Source organism: Habropoda laboriosa, unplaced genomic scaffold (genome assembly GCF_001263275.1).
Source record: "Habropoda laboriosa isolate 0110345459 unplaced genomic scaffold, ASM126327v1 scaffold57, whole genome shotgun sequence".
Lineage (NCBI taxonomy): Eukaryota > Metazoa > Arthropoda > Insecta > Hymenoptera > Apidae > Habropoda > Habropoda laboriosa.
The window spans coordinates 1,087,930-1,102,367 of NW_017100229.1; the positions used below are offsets into that span (position 1 = coordinate 1,087,930).

A 14,438-nucleotide genomic window follows, 5' to 3' on the forward strand; every position below is an offset into this window, starting at 1 on the left:
AATATATAAAAACAATTTTATAAAAAAAATGACACAAATATAACGTGTTAAAAGTTTGCACAGTAAGACGTACGGATCTTTTAGTAGAGATGGTTAATTCGTCTTTTCATCGACGTTTCGAAGAAAAAAAAAAAATAAAAAGAGAAGGAAGAACGAAACGGAGGAGATATGCTTTTCGTACTCACAGATCATTTTGATAAAGATATACGGCTAATAATTGAGCATACGTCTGTGCTGTCGCGACTCCGCCAGGCGCCTGTAAAGAAACGTTCGATAAATTAGTAACGAAAGTATTTATCGTGATTTCGGTAAGAACCGATCGCGATAGTCGGCATAACCTATATTACTGGTCGTTCAAACGGTATACACTCACCTCCAATTCGGCTTTCTCTAGCTCGTGGAGAAATTTATCCACTTCGTTTAGCACCATGACGAAAGTTCGTTATTTCCACAGTGAAAAAAACGATATAGAAACGATTGCGTTAAAAGTACGCGGCAACATTGAAATAATTAACGTCAAACAAGAAATCTAAACAGCTGAGGACTGAACACACACACTACACTGGCAAATTCAGCGTTAATATGTTGTAGGCGGCAGCACCGTACGTGTCGACTTTTAAAATTCCGTTATGTAACCAACAATTTGAAGTTAACTTTGATTTACTGAAGTGTATACTTTATGCAATCGATTTACACAGAACACGTAATTATTTTAATTTTATCGAAACTTTGATACATGAAAAAATTCATGGAATCGTATCGCAAGGTTTATTTAAATATAATCGATTGATTTTCAAATGTGGTTAAAAAAATTGCGGGAAAAATATATTGAAGTTTTCCCCGAAAGTACATTGACTTCGTGTACTATTATCTATGTATTCGATCATCGTAAAAGTGAAATCTCGTGTGATTGTTTGAGTTAATTACTGGTCATGTGTTTTAATGTTCAATGCACAAACTAACACGCAATTGAAATAACAGTAACTGTCGTTGTAGAGTTAGAAAGTGCGTAGTAGACGTTTCGGAACGTATCGAAATTCGTGAAATTCAATAATAATCGCATTAAAAGTACATTACAATTATTCGATTCTACTCGAGAGCGATTTGCAAGTTCATTAGAAATTCTGTTGCACCTTATTGATGCGAACAGGTATTCTATGGTGGTAGTGTTTTATGGTCCGGTACTGATGTAATATTTCTATTGTCACGACTGTCATCGCGCTCGTGTTAGTAACCGTGCACAGGCGAATGACCATCGAATAAAATGTTCGCATCATCGCGGAAAATGCAAACAAGAATGATGATTTATTATTAGTGATGCTGTTGCTTCTGTATTTCGGTACAACCGGCGAAGTGACATAGCCCAAACATGGCTACTGTTAAAGTAACTGAACAGAAAGTCATTCTGTGCGGGGAATACGGTGTTGGGAAGACTTCTATATTTAGGCGTTTCGCGAACAATAGTTTTACAGCGAGCAACGATCGAAAATCGACACTCGGTCTCGATAATATTGACAAAGAATACGTCGTTGAAGACAGACGAATACGAGTAATATGTCTATATATATATATATGTTTATGATCCTTGAAACCAAATTAAACAAGACTAATGCGTACACTAATCCTTTCCTATGCGTACATTTTTATAAATAAATGATACGTAAATAAATTGTTATACAATGACGAATTATTTATTTTAGATGTACAATGTAATACTATTTATATTGAACTTTTTGTTTTATTATGTATTCCAGTTACAATTATGGGACACTGGTGGTATGGAAAGAGTTGCATCGGTAACATCAAGTTACTACAAATTTGCAGAAGCTGCTATTTTAGTTTTTGCATTAGACAATTCAACATCCTTTCACCTTTTATCCCAGCATTTACTTGATATTGTCACATATGCTGAAAATGCAAAAATATTTCTTTGTGGAAATAAAAGTGATTTGGAAAGCACAGCTCCACAAGTAACAGATGCAGAAATGGAACAATTCTGGTGGGTTTAACCACAATATGAAAGTTACTCGATACATAACATGTATATACATATTAACAAAAAATACTGTATTACTTCTTACAGTGAACAATGTCACAATTTAATTTCTGGCATATACAAGACATCATGTAAAACTGGGGAGGGAGTACATGAAATGTTTGAAGATATAGCACAACATTTGGTTGAAGCTAACAGATCACGCATGGAATTGCATGAAATGGATAAAGACAGGTTTAAAATTTCATATATTGATGAAGCTGCTGATCCATCATGTTTGTGCTAGGTAATGAACATTAACAAGTATATGCTCCTAATGCAACATTTTTATAACTTGAAACTACTTAACACACAATTATAAGGTGTGAAGAATTAAGGTATCTTTTTATATCAAATAGTTGTAATGACACTTTCCTATGAGGGAAAGTATCATAAGGTAAAAAATGAGGGGACTGGGGGAATATTCATAAAAAATTGATATACAATTATAGTCAGACCTAAAAATTGCCAAAGCAACTGATTTTAAATAAACATTTATTACACAATGAAAACGATTTTACTTAATTAGGCTTCATCTATTTCTGTGACTTACGGTCAGTATCATTTAATCCACACTATCTACATAATGAAATAGTTAAGGATATATGGCAAAAAGCCACTAGTGCTGAGTCCATTTGATAGTTTTCAAATCAATTCCCTCTTGAACCATTTCCCATAATGGACTGCGAAATAAATAATTCAATTAAGCGTCACTATTCATGTACTGCAAGCAATATTTAAGGCTATATATTCTTAATTATAAAAAACGTCCAACAATGAATCTATTCCCTCCGTTTGTTATAATTAACGCGCTTTTAATATGTTCAGCAAAACTTGAGTAAATAAACTAGTTCAACCAAGCCTTCATACTAAATAAATCTATCATAACTGAATAAGATGTACCTCATTTCTCGAAGTCTTTTAACATGCCGAATCGTATGTTCAGCAGTATAATCAACCTCTTCGAGAGTTGTAAAACGACCAATACCAAATCTATACAAATAAATAATCATTGAGATATTGCGTCAACTTCATTTCAATACCACGTCGTAAACGTAATTTACAGAGGTGTGCGAAAACCCGATGCTCGGGTTCAAGTCATGTCAGGGACTCCCGAACGAGTCGAGATTCCAGCGTACACAATGTTTACGCAGTCGCTGTGTTTACATCTAATCGCACGAATCCGTGTTACTGACACACAGACATACATAACATAAATCATAACAAAACGTGCAGAAACATTGTCCTAATAATATGAATCCCGACACTATTGGGAATCTCGAAATTTTCGGGAACTCGTCCTGATTTTTTGACCCGATATTTTCGGGTTCTCGCACACCTCTAGTAATTTACCTAATACTGGAATGTGCGAGATCTTCTGATGTTCCAATTGCCCTTAATACGTAACTAGGCTCTAAACTTGCGCTAGTACAAGCAGAACCGCTGCTCAAAGCAATATTTTTTAAGGCCATTAATAAAGATTCACCTTCTACATATGCAAAGGATAAATTCACACATCCAGGATACCAAGCTACTTCATCTCCGTTTCGTATAACGTGTGGCAAATTTGTCATTATTTTATCGATCAAATGATTCGAAAGCATTGTGATATATTTATGATCATACTGAGAAAAAATAACAAATTCATTTAAGTACTACTATGTAACGAAATATATTCCGTTTCTAATTAAAATTACCTCCATTTCTGTTTGTGCCAAATTACAAGCTGCTCCTAGACCTACTGCTAAAGCTGTTGGAACAGTACCACTCCTCATACCCCTTTCTTGGCCACCACCACTTTGAATTGGTTCTACACGTACCCTTGGTCTTCTCCTCACAAATAAAGCTCCAACTCCTTAAAATTCAATTAACAATTATTATTTAAATGTGAAACATTCCACAGCAAAATGTTTCAAAAATACCTTTTGGACCATATAGTTTGTGACTACTAATAGACATTAAGTCAATATTCATAGCATTAACATCAATTGGAATTTTGCCAATTGCTTGAGCTGCATCTGTGTGAAAGAACACCTTCTTCTTCCTGTAACATTAACATTATCCTTAAACACAAATTTTTATCACTATTATTAACCCATAATATATCTTTCCTTACCTACAAATAGCACCAATTTCTGCAATAGGCTGTTGCACACCAATTTCATTATTTACCATCATAACAGAAACTAAAGAAGTAGTTGGTTTAATTGCATCTTCTAGTTGATTTATATCAATAAGGCCTTTTGGATTTACTGGAATATAAGTTACTTCAAAGCCTTCTGCCTGCAAGGCTCTACAGGAATCTAATACACATTTGTGCTCCTATATCAATAAAATTAAATATAAAAATATATTCTTGACAGTACATGATATTTCACTAACATTTCCATATATAATTAACATACTATCTGGGTTGTCACAATATGATTCTTTTTTCCTTTGTAGAACCTTGCTATACCTTTTACTGCTATATTATTACATTCTGTTGCACCAGATGTAAATATAATTTCCTTGCTATCAGCACCAATTAAATTTGCTACTTGCTAATGAAAATAAAACATTTAATTGTCATCCTGTCAACTCACAATTTTTGTTTAATATTACAAATTAAAATCATATACGATATTAACTTTTCTAGCAACTTCTACAGCAGCTTCTGTTTCCCACCCATACATATGGGTTCTGGAATGTGGATTTCCATACAGTGATGTTAAATAAGGCATCATTTTATCTAGTACTCGTGGGTCCTATTTAAAAATGATAAAAAAAACCTCATTTTATGTTGTAAAAAATTTTATATTAATTTTCTACATCAGATTTACCAGTGGAGTAGTGGCTTGAGCATCCAAATAAAGGGCCCTGCCTTCTGCAGGTCCTCTTTTGTACTCGTCCGAAATGACAGCTTTAATTTAACGACATATTTACATAAAATAATTCACGATTTACTATAACCACATAAAATTGTAAACTTACATTCATATTCTGTAATTTCCGCTAAATTCTGACTAGCAACGTGTACTGCACGGCATTCTTTGACACGATTTAACGTAGATAATAAAGTTCTCGCCGGCCGGAACATGTTAATTCTTATAAAAACACAACTTATTTGAAGTATGCACAAATGCTAGAACGCAGCATGTTCTAACTGCAGGTAACCTAACAACTACAGTACGCGAGTTTGTTTTCAACTTCAAGTAAAATACGTTTAAAATAACCTATACGAATGCCGATGATAACTTTCTTTCTCAATAGCACGCACACTGGATTTGATATTCTCTGAAAGACTTGATTATTTACCACTTACTTATTCTTATACCCAGCAACTACTACGTAAAATGGTGCAATACTGTTCACAATTTTATCTGTGTGCATAGTATATCGTAAGTTATACACTATGTTTTTATACGTACATATATACAACATATTACGTTTGCGAATAAAAGAGGTTACAGTTCTAGAAATGAAGGAACACATATTTTAAAAAACATTGCTTTATGAAGTACAACAAATATGAAAATTGTTGATATTGGATTTGTTCAGTTACAAAAACACGTAACACAAGTAGTAAATAAAAGTATAAATCACATTTAAATACGTTTACACAGACAATTTTAGACGGACAGTAGAAAACAAACGTGTAGAAATGATAAGAATAATAAAATACTGATCAGTGTCAAATCTACTGACGATCTTTCGATAAATTTAACGAATCGACAATATCACCACCTTGCGATTGTTTTTTATGCATTGTAGTCATGTCCAACATCCCGCCAAATTCAGACTTTGAAATCGATAGATCTTCAGTTCCTTGATACTCGTTCGATCGATTAAGCTTCGAGTTATCGTTTTGCACATCCATTTTCTTTCGATCTGTCGAGTAATCTTCTGGCGTTACAGAAAAATTCCTGCAAGATTCTGAAGAGACAGTATTTGTTTTAAATGGGGATGGAAGTGGGTCAACCATTGCAAAATCGTTCGATTTGCGTTCATTGCCTTCGATATCTCTCGCAGGAGAGATTTTACCAATAGGACCGAATAAATTCGCGATATTACGCATGTATGTAGACGGTGATGGTGACGACGTTCTCGTAAAATCTGCGATAGGAAATCCGGACAATTTCGCTAAATCCGCCGTAGAAAAATTAGCTAACTTTGATAAATCTGAGAATTTGGAAATTTGTTGCGTTATATCGGCTAAAGGAAAATCGGGTGTTGTAGATGACCGTGTTTTATTCACACCGGTATCCGTGCCGAGAGAATTGGATACTTTCGAAAAATCAGTTGGCGCGAAATCATAGTCGCATTTGGTATTTTTTACAGAAACTGTTAGTTCTCCAGATTGAAAACTAGGTATCACTTCTGATGGTGATATATGTTTAGATGTAGGATTTCCATCTTTTAATTGTGTGATGGACGCGGTATCTGTCAAAATGTCCTTTTTAATGTTATCCCTGGAAGTTGATGGTTGCATGACAAATGGTTTTGATGTGGGTGTAATTATGGCGCCATCAGGCTTAAAGTTGACTGGTGTAAGGAAGACTGCTGCATTATTGGGTGCAAGACCAACTCCTGGTGGAACTGAAGGAACCAATGGTTCTGACACTGGAACCAGTGGGAATTTCATAGCAAGAAATTCAGGTGATCCCCCATCCTCAGATCCAGGACAAATCATTTCCCTAATCACATCCCAATACGAACCGCTCGATCTATTACGACCGGGTAACTTGGACGCTAAAGAACACTATTGAAATGCCAAGGTATTTTAATATTATTAATATTATTCTTATTTCGTTTTTTATATACCTACCCTTAAACGTTCGAGATAAGTTGTATTGCTGTTAAAATTGGCAGTAAAATCGATACCTCCTTCACTCCTATAATATTCTATACATCTTCTCTGAAATAAACAATGTTTGGTAACCTTCAAACTATCTTTGCTAAATAAGCAAGTGAATATAATTATAATCTTACAATTTCTTCTAAAGTATCTTGAGAAAGAAAATGTTCTTGAGATAGTGTGTAACTTAAAAGCATTGGCCTTGGATATTCATGGGGCCGATTTTCAGGGGGTGGTAAAGACCAAAAAACATTGAAGTTAGATTCATAACAACTTCCATCTGTATTGTAAGGAGCTGAAATCAATATTCCCTTTGAATTTGTGAAAATCATAATCATAAAATTTGATATAATAAATCAAAGCATAAAAGAGATATTTTACAACATATTAATCCTACACATGGTGTGTACCCATTGTCACTAGGTCCCTTCATTTTAATTTGATAGTCTAATTGAGAGTCAACATCTCTCAGGGAAGGAGAAGCATGAGATCTAGGATGAGAATGATACCATCCAACTAAAGTCACACGTTTCCATTCCATAGCCCTTGCAATTTCAGCTTCCACTGCTGCTGCAGCTGATTTGTCTTTGCCAGAATACCGGCATGGGAAGGCAGTTGTTATAGATAGATCTGGTATTAGGAAATATAATTTTCAGTATCTAGAAATGCATACTGATTCCAATAAGCATTATACGAATATTTACTGTGTGAATTAATATCCCAATGACCACCTAGATAGCCACAAATTTCCTTATCTGTTAAATGACAATGTAAATCTACCAATAAAGCTGCAGTAGTTGTTATTGTAACTAGGAAAGGTTGTATTTTTCCAAGTGTGCTAAAAGAAGTAAGTTCTACCATTGTGCTCATATCCCTGAAATACAATGAATTATCAGTTGTATTGGAAGCAATCATTTTTTTCTATTCTCTTACATAGCATGGCTCCTTATGCCAAGATTAGCATGTTTTACTGGTACTCGTACAACTTGTATTGGAGGACTTGTTTGGAGTTTTTCAGGACTCTCCTCCATAGGTTCTACAATTATTGTTTCCATTTTTCCTATTTTTTCACTTAAAAAGTCAATTTTAATGACATCAAGCCATGATTACTGACTATAAAACACGCTACATTGCACATTCACAGCAAGTAGAAATTAATTAAACAATAGAAAAATACTTTAAATAATGCAAAATTATTATCATATTGTATACTACAGTTGAACAGCTAACCAACCCCTGACTTTACTGTTATTATGGAGAAAAGAATAACACTAGTTATAATTTGTGATTCACCTAGTTATTCAAGGAACTCTAGTTACTTCATAGAAACATGTTCAGTGTTAACGTTGGTATTATACCGAATTTAAAAACCAATCGTAAATTTTTTCTTGGATATGTTATATTTAAAAGAAAAAAATTACATGGTAAAAAAACATTGAATAAATTGCAATGGTTTATGGATTATAATAACTTTAATAAAATGATTTATTTACAAGGTACGATTACATGATATTTTTGGCACATACAGTAGGTATATGGTAGAATAGAAAAACTTATTACAAAATGTGAAATGACGCGTTCTCCTATTAATAAATAAGTGAGCAATAATAATAAGGCACCTCTTAATTCCTAATGAGTATTTTAGCTACAATTTTGGGGGTATTACAAAATTGTTTATGCTATCGCGTGTGTATAAATGTAGTCAAAAATAGAGTTGTCCATTGTATTATAAAATGAAGTTATAAATATTAAGTAAGAAAATACTAATACTGTGTAAAAATTGCAATTGGTTCGTGCAGTTTGATTTTTTGGCACTACAGTACTATAAATATACTACTCTAAAAATATTACTTTTGTGCACATTGTAGAAATTTGATATTAGCACAAAATTATATTATATTGACTTCAGAGTTTTACATTCTCTGATTTGGTTCTTGGCAGTAATCATAAATGGGTATCTCTGGTGGTTCTTCCATTATTAGCTTGGGGGCACAGCTTCTTGTTGCCGATACTACAGACAATGTCACAGCTGAAGCAGCAGCTACATGCCAAGTAAACACCAGAGCAATACCCTCTCCTAACATTGGCACTGTATTATACACACGTACCATGTGTGCTACCCAACTACCATGGATTAACGTTGTACAAGCTCTTAGAAGTTTCAACTCAGGCCACACAAGTTCCAAAATAATAGATATAGCTGTTGTCCATACTATCAGGGCCAAAATTTTATCAACTATCGCATTGCTCCCAACACTTCCCCATAGGAACAAAAACCCTTCTATGAAGAAGCTTTGGGCAAGTGCCAATTTTACCAAACCTTCGCTTACATTGTGAGGAAAGTAAAAGTTCAATACATCAACAAGACCGGAGAATGCAAAAAACAGATAGATTGTAGCAAGTACAACTTTGGGAGAGACAGTTCCAACTTGCTGTAAACCACCAGTTATTGTTCCAGCTAACCCTATAGCTGTTGCTATCAGTTTCAAGCTTCCTTCGATAGGGTGTCTGTTTATAAGTCTCTCACATTTTTCCATAAATCTTAAACCTTTGGTAGAATTGGAATCATCTCTAGCTCTCAGAGATATCCAATATTTAGCATATTCGTAACACCACTTTAAACCGAAGGCATAGAATATGAATCCAGTGAGAATACAAGGCAGAGAGCTATCCATGGAGTATATATAATATTGATTTCTTAGTTTCTAACGGTATCTGTAAAACAACATAAAATCTGTTGGAGTATCGATGTAGTAGAATATTTTCTCAGATAAATTAAAAAAATTATTTATTTCCGTTTCTTTTTGCACTATAGAATGTCCAGAGGAGAGAATAATAATTCTATAAAAAATGGTATTAAAAGTATGTTTAAACTAAGCACTTATTTCTAATTACATACCGTGTATTACGTGAGTAAGCAGTCACATAAAGCCTACCCCCCGGATGTTTCCTTGAATGGACGTAAATTTAGGTATAGCTTAGATCTGAACAGTACTGCCGTAAGCGGTATGGAACAGAATTAACGTAGCTTAGATGCTAACTTGTAATTTGCAAAATAATTTCTCAAAATTGAATAGCATCTTAAATAAAAATTGAACAAAAATCCTTAAACACTTGTTCCGAGTGAATTGCAACCGAAAGTAACTGTAAATACCTCTTAAATAAGATATAAAAAGACATCGAAAGAAAAATCCAACAAATCATCATAGACCAATGGAACAAGTAACAAAACATTTTTATCAATCGCATAGATCTGTTATTTATATTATAATTCGTATAATTATAAATTAATCACTCATGTTACCATTAGATGGTAAACACGAATCACTGAAAAAAACTTTCTAATTTTTACTTAGATGGCAATATCCTCCAATTTGCTGCTACAAATGTTCCTCTCCCTAAAATATATTCGATCAGTTTACCGAATGAATAGATAATTAAAATTACCCAAAATTCCCGTCGATTCCCCATAAAATTTTCGCGAAACAACTCCCAGAAAAAAATTCCACTTCGTGTAAATTCAACGTACAGAAATTCGCTCCAGCGAATAAAGTAACGTCTAGTTTCACACTGGACCGCGATACATGGGGGGCATTGCACAGGAATATTGATACGCTTTTCGAAATTCAAAGCCCGTTTACAGATGGTATTGCCGTGACTCGGGAACGGCCTTTCATGTACATCTCAATTATCGTTATGTAAATTGACTCAGTTTTGTGATGTGTGTTCTGCACGGGATGAGCAGGAACACGTCGAAGCCTTCCGGGTCTATTGATGCGTGTTTAAGGGATTCGAATTGGGGTAAAGTCAAGATCTCTCGATTTTCGAATTTCGATCGAGCAGCAAAAATACATTTTGTATACGTGTCGCAAAATAAATCCAAATCGAACGAAGATTCGCGCAACACGACCGCAAACAAATAGAGAGAGAAAAAGGAAGGAAAATGATAGACGTTTACCGGGGATAGAGGAACGTGTGGAAAATGTTAATGAGTAATTTCGATGGGATACAGTCGATTATCAAGGGTTCGCTGGAAAAAGGGATAAGCCGAAGGCGGATTATCGCAATTGGTCCTGTCGCATCTGTCATATACAACGCGTTATTATTCCATTTCTATACGTGTCTTGCTATTCCTCCCTTACCCATTGCCGGGATCATGCTCTATCGATCCGAATCGCCGTGTAATCTCGCAATCGGATTATCTCGTGGTACGCCGTAAACGAAATCGAATCACCGGCGTGTCGACGGATACATCGCCCTGTTCCAATAAATACACCCATCTTCCTTAATACGACGGGTGAAACGAGGCGAGGCACACGGCGGAGAAACAAGCATGATTTTTTTTCGACGACGGAAACAACGAGCGAAACGGTTCTCCACCACTTTACCAGCAATAATATCCTTAATGTGACAGTGTCTGATATTCAAAGGGGTAGTAGTATCATGATCCTCGAAAAGCCGCAGACTTGTCGCGCCGTAAGAAGTATAGCACAACACGTTTTTTCCATTTTCATTTGTCGGAACGGTAAAAAGAGGGGGGCCGAAGGTAGAGAAAGAAAGAGAGAGAGAGAGAGAGAGAGAGAGGGTGGGAGCATTGGGGGTGCAATTCATATTTGTCCGTAGGCAGCAGCGGAATTGCACCTTTAATCAAGATTTCTACCAATTTGCGAGCGCCGACGGCGCGAAGACAAAGCCTATTGTTGCCGTAACTGGTTGGGGCTTCAAGTGTTCCAACGCAACGGTGAGAGCCCGATGCGCGTATATACCGGGTGTACGGTCAGACGGGACTGGTAAATCGTACAATTGATCAATCGGAGGAGGCGATATTCTGAGACGTCTTTAGAACATCGTCTACCATTATCGTCAAGGTGTATACAAGTACACTGAATCCTCCGTAGATATATACCCTGTGTCCGTAGTTCGATATAAACATGAACGGAACGTTCAAAGAAACCAGCAAAAGGAGATGAAGAAAGTGACAAAAAGTTGGATATACATCTGTCGAAGTGTTTATCGACTGCTCGTTTCGTTGAATTTCGATAAATCAATTTGTAGAATTAGCGAAACAACGGTAAGAGTCGACGGTACACCCGTTATCTCCAGAACATACATGCGCCTTCGCCGGTCTCTGTCGGTCCGGGAGTTGAGAAGAGTATTCTGGAGCGGAGGCTGACGCTCAGGGACTGCCAAGCTAGTCGCTTCGCATCCCAGAAGTCCCTACCCCACCGTTTGCTTCCGGCTAAGCCCGTTGCCACCGCGTCCCAAGCAACTTGAAGCCACTCGTACTTCTGTTTGTGTTTGCTAATTGTGAATTGTCTACTTCTTGCCGGTGGCCCGCGTGTACGCCGCGTGCAGATAGACAGAGAGAAAGAAAGAAGGTGGGAAAGAAAGAAGGAAGGGAAGAAAAAGGGAAGCAACGAGAGAAGTGAGAGAAAGAGAGAGGAGGAGGAGGAGGAGGAGGAGGAGGACAGTTGTTGGAACTAGAGCAAAAGAGAGGGTGTGTATACATATGTATGTATACGTGTGTGTGCATAGAGAGAAGGCGTACAAGCCGCATTGCGAACCAAGACGAAGTGAGCCAAGCTCAGCTGCAAGCATATCGTCTACGGAATGCTCAGACTGAGGAAAAACCATCCCCTCCTTTACCGACCCCCGTAGGTAACATAGCCCGGTTCACTGCTATATCTCTCTCTCCTTTCCTTGCACCCACTGGCGACGACCACTCCATTTCCCCCTTACCCCTCAGACACTCGAGTTTACCTCACTAGTCACTGCTTACATGAGTACTACCCACCAAGAGGCACCCGCGAGCAAGAGGGTACCAATTTTTAGTCATCCTCTCTGTCGCTCTATCCCTCGAGGTAACGCGACGAGGCTATGGCCTCTTGTCTCTTCAAACGAGGAACACGGGTTTTTTCCCCGGCGAAATCGAGTGTTCCATTCGTTTATAATGCTCAACCCTCGGCACTAGTTGCAACCTGGCAACATTTTTTCGGGTCTATCTTCGATGGAAGAAATTCATTCTTCGATTCTAGCGTCTACTTTCTATTCCGAAAGATGGTACACTTCGAAGTGTCCACGTTTGATAAATAAAACGGAGTATTTAGGAATAGGTTATTTTCCTGTCGAAATCAACAGTTGACGGAGAAGTTCGCCAATCTGGAGGAATTCATCCCCGACGAAAGAAACGTACCGCTATAATTGAGGCAACTTGACCATTACCAGACCCCTTCGACGGGTGATAATGAGTCCATTCTCGGCCCTAACCCGTGACCATATCGCCCCGTTACGAAATAAAACGAGGATCGTGGTAGCATTGTAAGGAAAATGTGTTGGCACACACCCTCCGTCGGATGCTGCCTGGTTGCTCGGTCGAAATATACGCCAGCTCTCTCTCCAGAGACGAGGGACATATTGTTTGGTTCAGTAATTCCTCGCGTTATTTCCCGTGTTTGCTTTTTATCATTGTAAACTGATATATTGTCCGGGGTAACTCCCCCTCTGAAGTTACGAGGTTCCACGGAAAGAGAACGGCGAAGGGAAACGATGTGGACACGGGGACACACAGCCAGCCAGTCTGGGTCCAAACGCACGGAGTTTAACTTCGTGGACCGAGCGGAAACGAGATTACTCGCCGACACTCCTCGCTGCTTTATTCGACCGAGACGCAAATATACGCGGTACGTGCATGCGCGTACCTGGCAAACAATAAAAGTATACAATGTCCACGGACAAAATTCAAATTGATTGCTCGAAGAAACTAACGGGAAGTCTACATTTTTCTCGACGTGTCCCTTTTTATCGAGCATCCGACGTAAGTACGATAATACGCTCACGTTCGCTTACGCTTTTGCGAGATCTTCTCACTTTTGCAACATAAATAATTAGCAAGTGTTAAAATATAAATTAATTCTTAATTTAAGTGTACGAAGTGTTTGAAGATTTACACGAGCCTGATTTAAAGGGACATTGAAAATAGAATTCTTTCCTTTTGTTGGTTTTGTTTCTTCCTACAGAATGATTTCGATTACAAGTTTTTCTTACTCTCGATACCAGAGGAAATAACTGCAGATGTTCGTTACAAACGAGACACCCTCTGTGTATCAGTTACGGGAAGAAATATTTTGATCGAAAAGCGTGTAAAAATACACTGTAATATCGATATTGATGTATAAAGTTTCCTTTGTCTATGGAGTGCTTGCGTATGACACTGCGTCGCGCTCGTTCGTCGCACGACACGGCACGTGTGCCAGCGCCAAACTCGTCGCGAAGCAAACAACGAATTAAGCTTTATGTCCCTCGCACTTCAACCACGATTCAAAAAAAAAAAAACCTCGTCCGATATAAGGTTTGTAAATAACGCGTGCCCGCATCCCTTCGAAGAGTTAATATCCCATCCCATTCACCGTATAATAAAATCCTCTTAATATCCAAAGAATATTCTCTCCTCTACCCTGCACGTCGAGAACGAATATCGCGGAATTAAACGAAATTAACGAATAATCAAATTTTCACATATTCCAACCACCGTTTAACATTCCACTTTTCAAACGGAGCGTTTCAAAA

General features: G+C 37.1%; 5 protein-coding genes across 6 annotated transcripts in view; 1 reads left to right on the forward strand and 4 right to left on the reverse strand.

Annotated features, from left to right (window-relative positions):
- The window catches only part of LOC108571350 (COP9 signalosome complex subunit 8), a 2,327-nt gene extending 1,783 nt beyond the window's left edge, over window positions 1–544 (reverse strand). Inside the window, exons 1-2 of the mRNA XM_017933366.1 lie at window positions 374–544; window positions 186–256 (exon numbers count right to left, since the gene is read on the reverse strand). Coding sequence (XP_017788855.1) covers window positions 186–256; window positions 374–430 — 128 coding nt within the window. The 5' untranslated portion in view covers window positions 431–544. The remainder of the gene's footprint in view (window positions 1–185; window positions 257–373) is intronic.
- A 649-nt stretch (window positions 545–1,193) lies between these two features.
- LOC108571299 (ras-related protein Rab-6.2) lies at window positions 1,194–2,284 on the forward strand. Its single transcript, XM_017933305.1, has 3 exons — window positions 1,194–1,549; window positions 1,755–1,999; window positions 2,084–2,284. The coding sequence occupies exons 1-3, from the start codon at window positions 1,370–1,372 to the stop codon at window positions 2,280–2,282; spliced, it is 624 nt and encodes a 207-aa protein (XP_017788794.1). The 5' UTR covers window positions 1,194–1,369; the 3' UTR covers window positions 2,283–2,284.
- Window positions 1,833–5,114, reverse strand: LOC108571298 (probable cysteine desulfurase, mitochondrial). 2 transcript variants are annotated; one of them, XR_001891374.1, is made up of 11 exons: window positions 5,009–5,114; window positions 4,858–4,937; window positions 4,666–4,782; window positions 4,441–4,578; window positions 4,152–4,357; window positions 3,958–4,079; window positions 3,733–3,890; window positions 3,389–3,660; window positions 2,939–3,028; window positions 2,589–2,718; window positions 1,833–1,908 (listed from the first exon to the last, which is right to left on the reverse strand). XR_001891374.1 is itself a non-coding variant. In XM_017933304.1 (10 exons), exons 1-10 carry the CDS (start codon window positions 5,112–5,114, stop codon window positions 2,655–2,657), a joined length of 1,353 nt encoding a protein of 450 aa, XP_017788793.1. In that variant the 3' UTR covers window positions 2,326–2,654. The 2 variants fall into 2 exon arrangements, 1 of the variants encoding a protein (XP_017788793.1); XM_017933304.1 differs by lacking the exon at window positions 1,833–1,908 and having other exon boundaries at window positions 2,326–2,718.
- Window positions 5,115–5,714: 600 nt separating this feature from the next.
- On the reverse strand, window positions 5,715–7,927 carry LOC108571362. The gene is made up of 6 exons (XM_017933378.1): window positions 7,806–7,927; window positions 7,577–7,746; window positions 7,254–7,502; window positions 7,007–7,167; window positions 6,843–6,932; window positions 5,715–6,776 (listed from the first exon to the last, which is right to left on the reverse strand). The coding sequence occupies exons 1-6, from the start codon at window positions 7,925–7,927 to the stop codon at window positions 5,715–5,717; spliced, it is 1,854 nt and encodes a 617-aa protein (XP_017788867.1).
- An 858-nt stretch (window positions 7,928–8,785) lies between these two features.
- LOC108571393 (transmembrane protein 45B-like) lies at window positions 8,786–9,547 on the reverse strand. Its single transcript, XM_017933413.1, has one exon. The coding sequence runs from the start codon at window positions 9,545–9,547 to the stop codon at window positions 8,786–8,788; it is 762 nt and encodes a 253-aa protein (XP_017788902.1).
- Window positions 9,548–14,438: the final 4,891 nt, after the last annotated feature.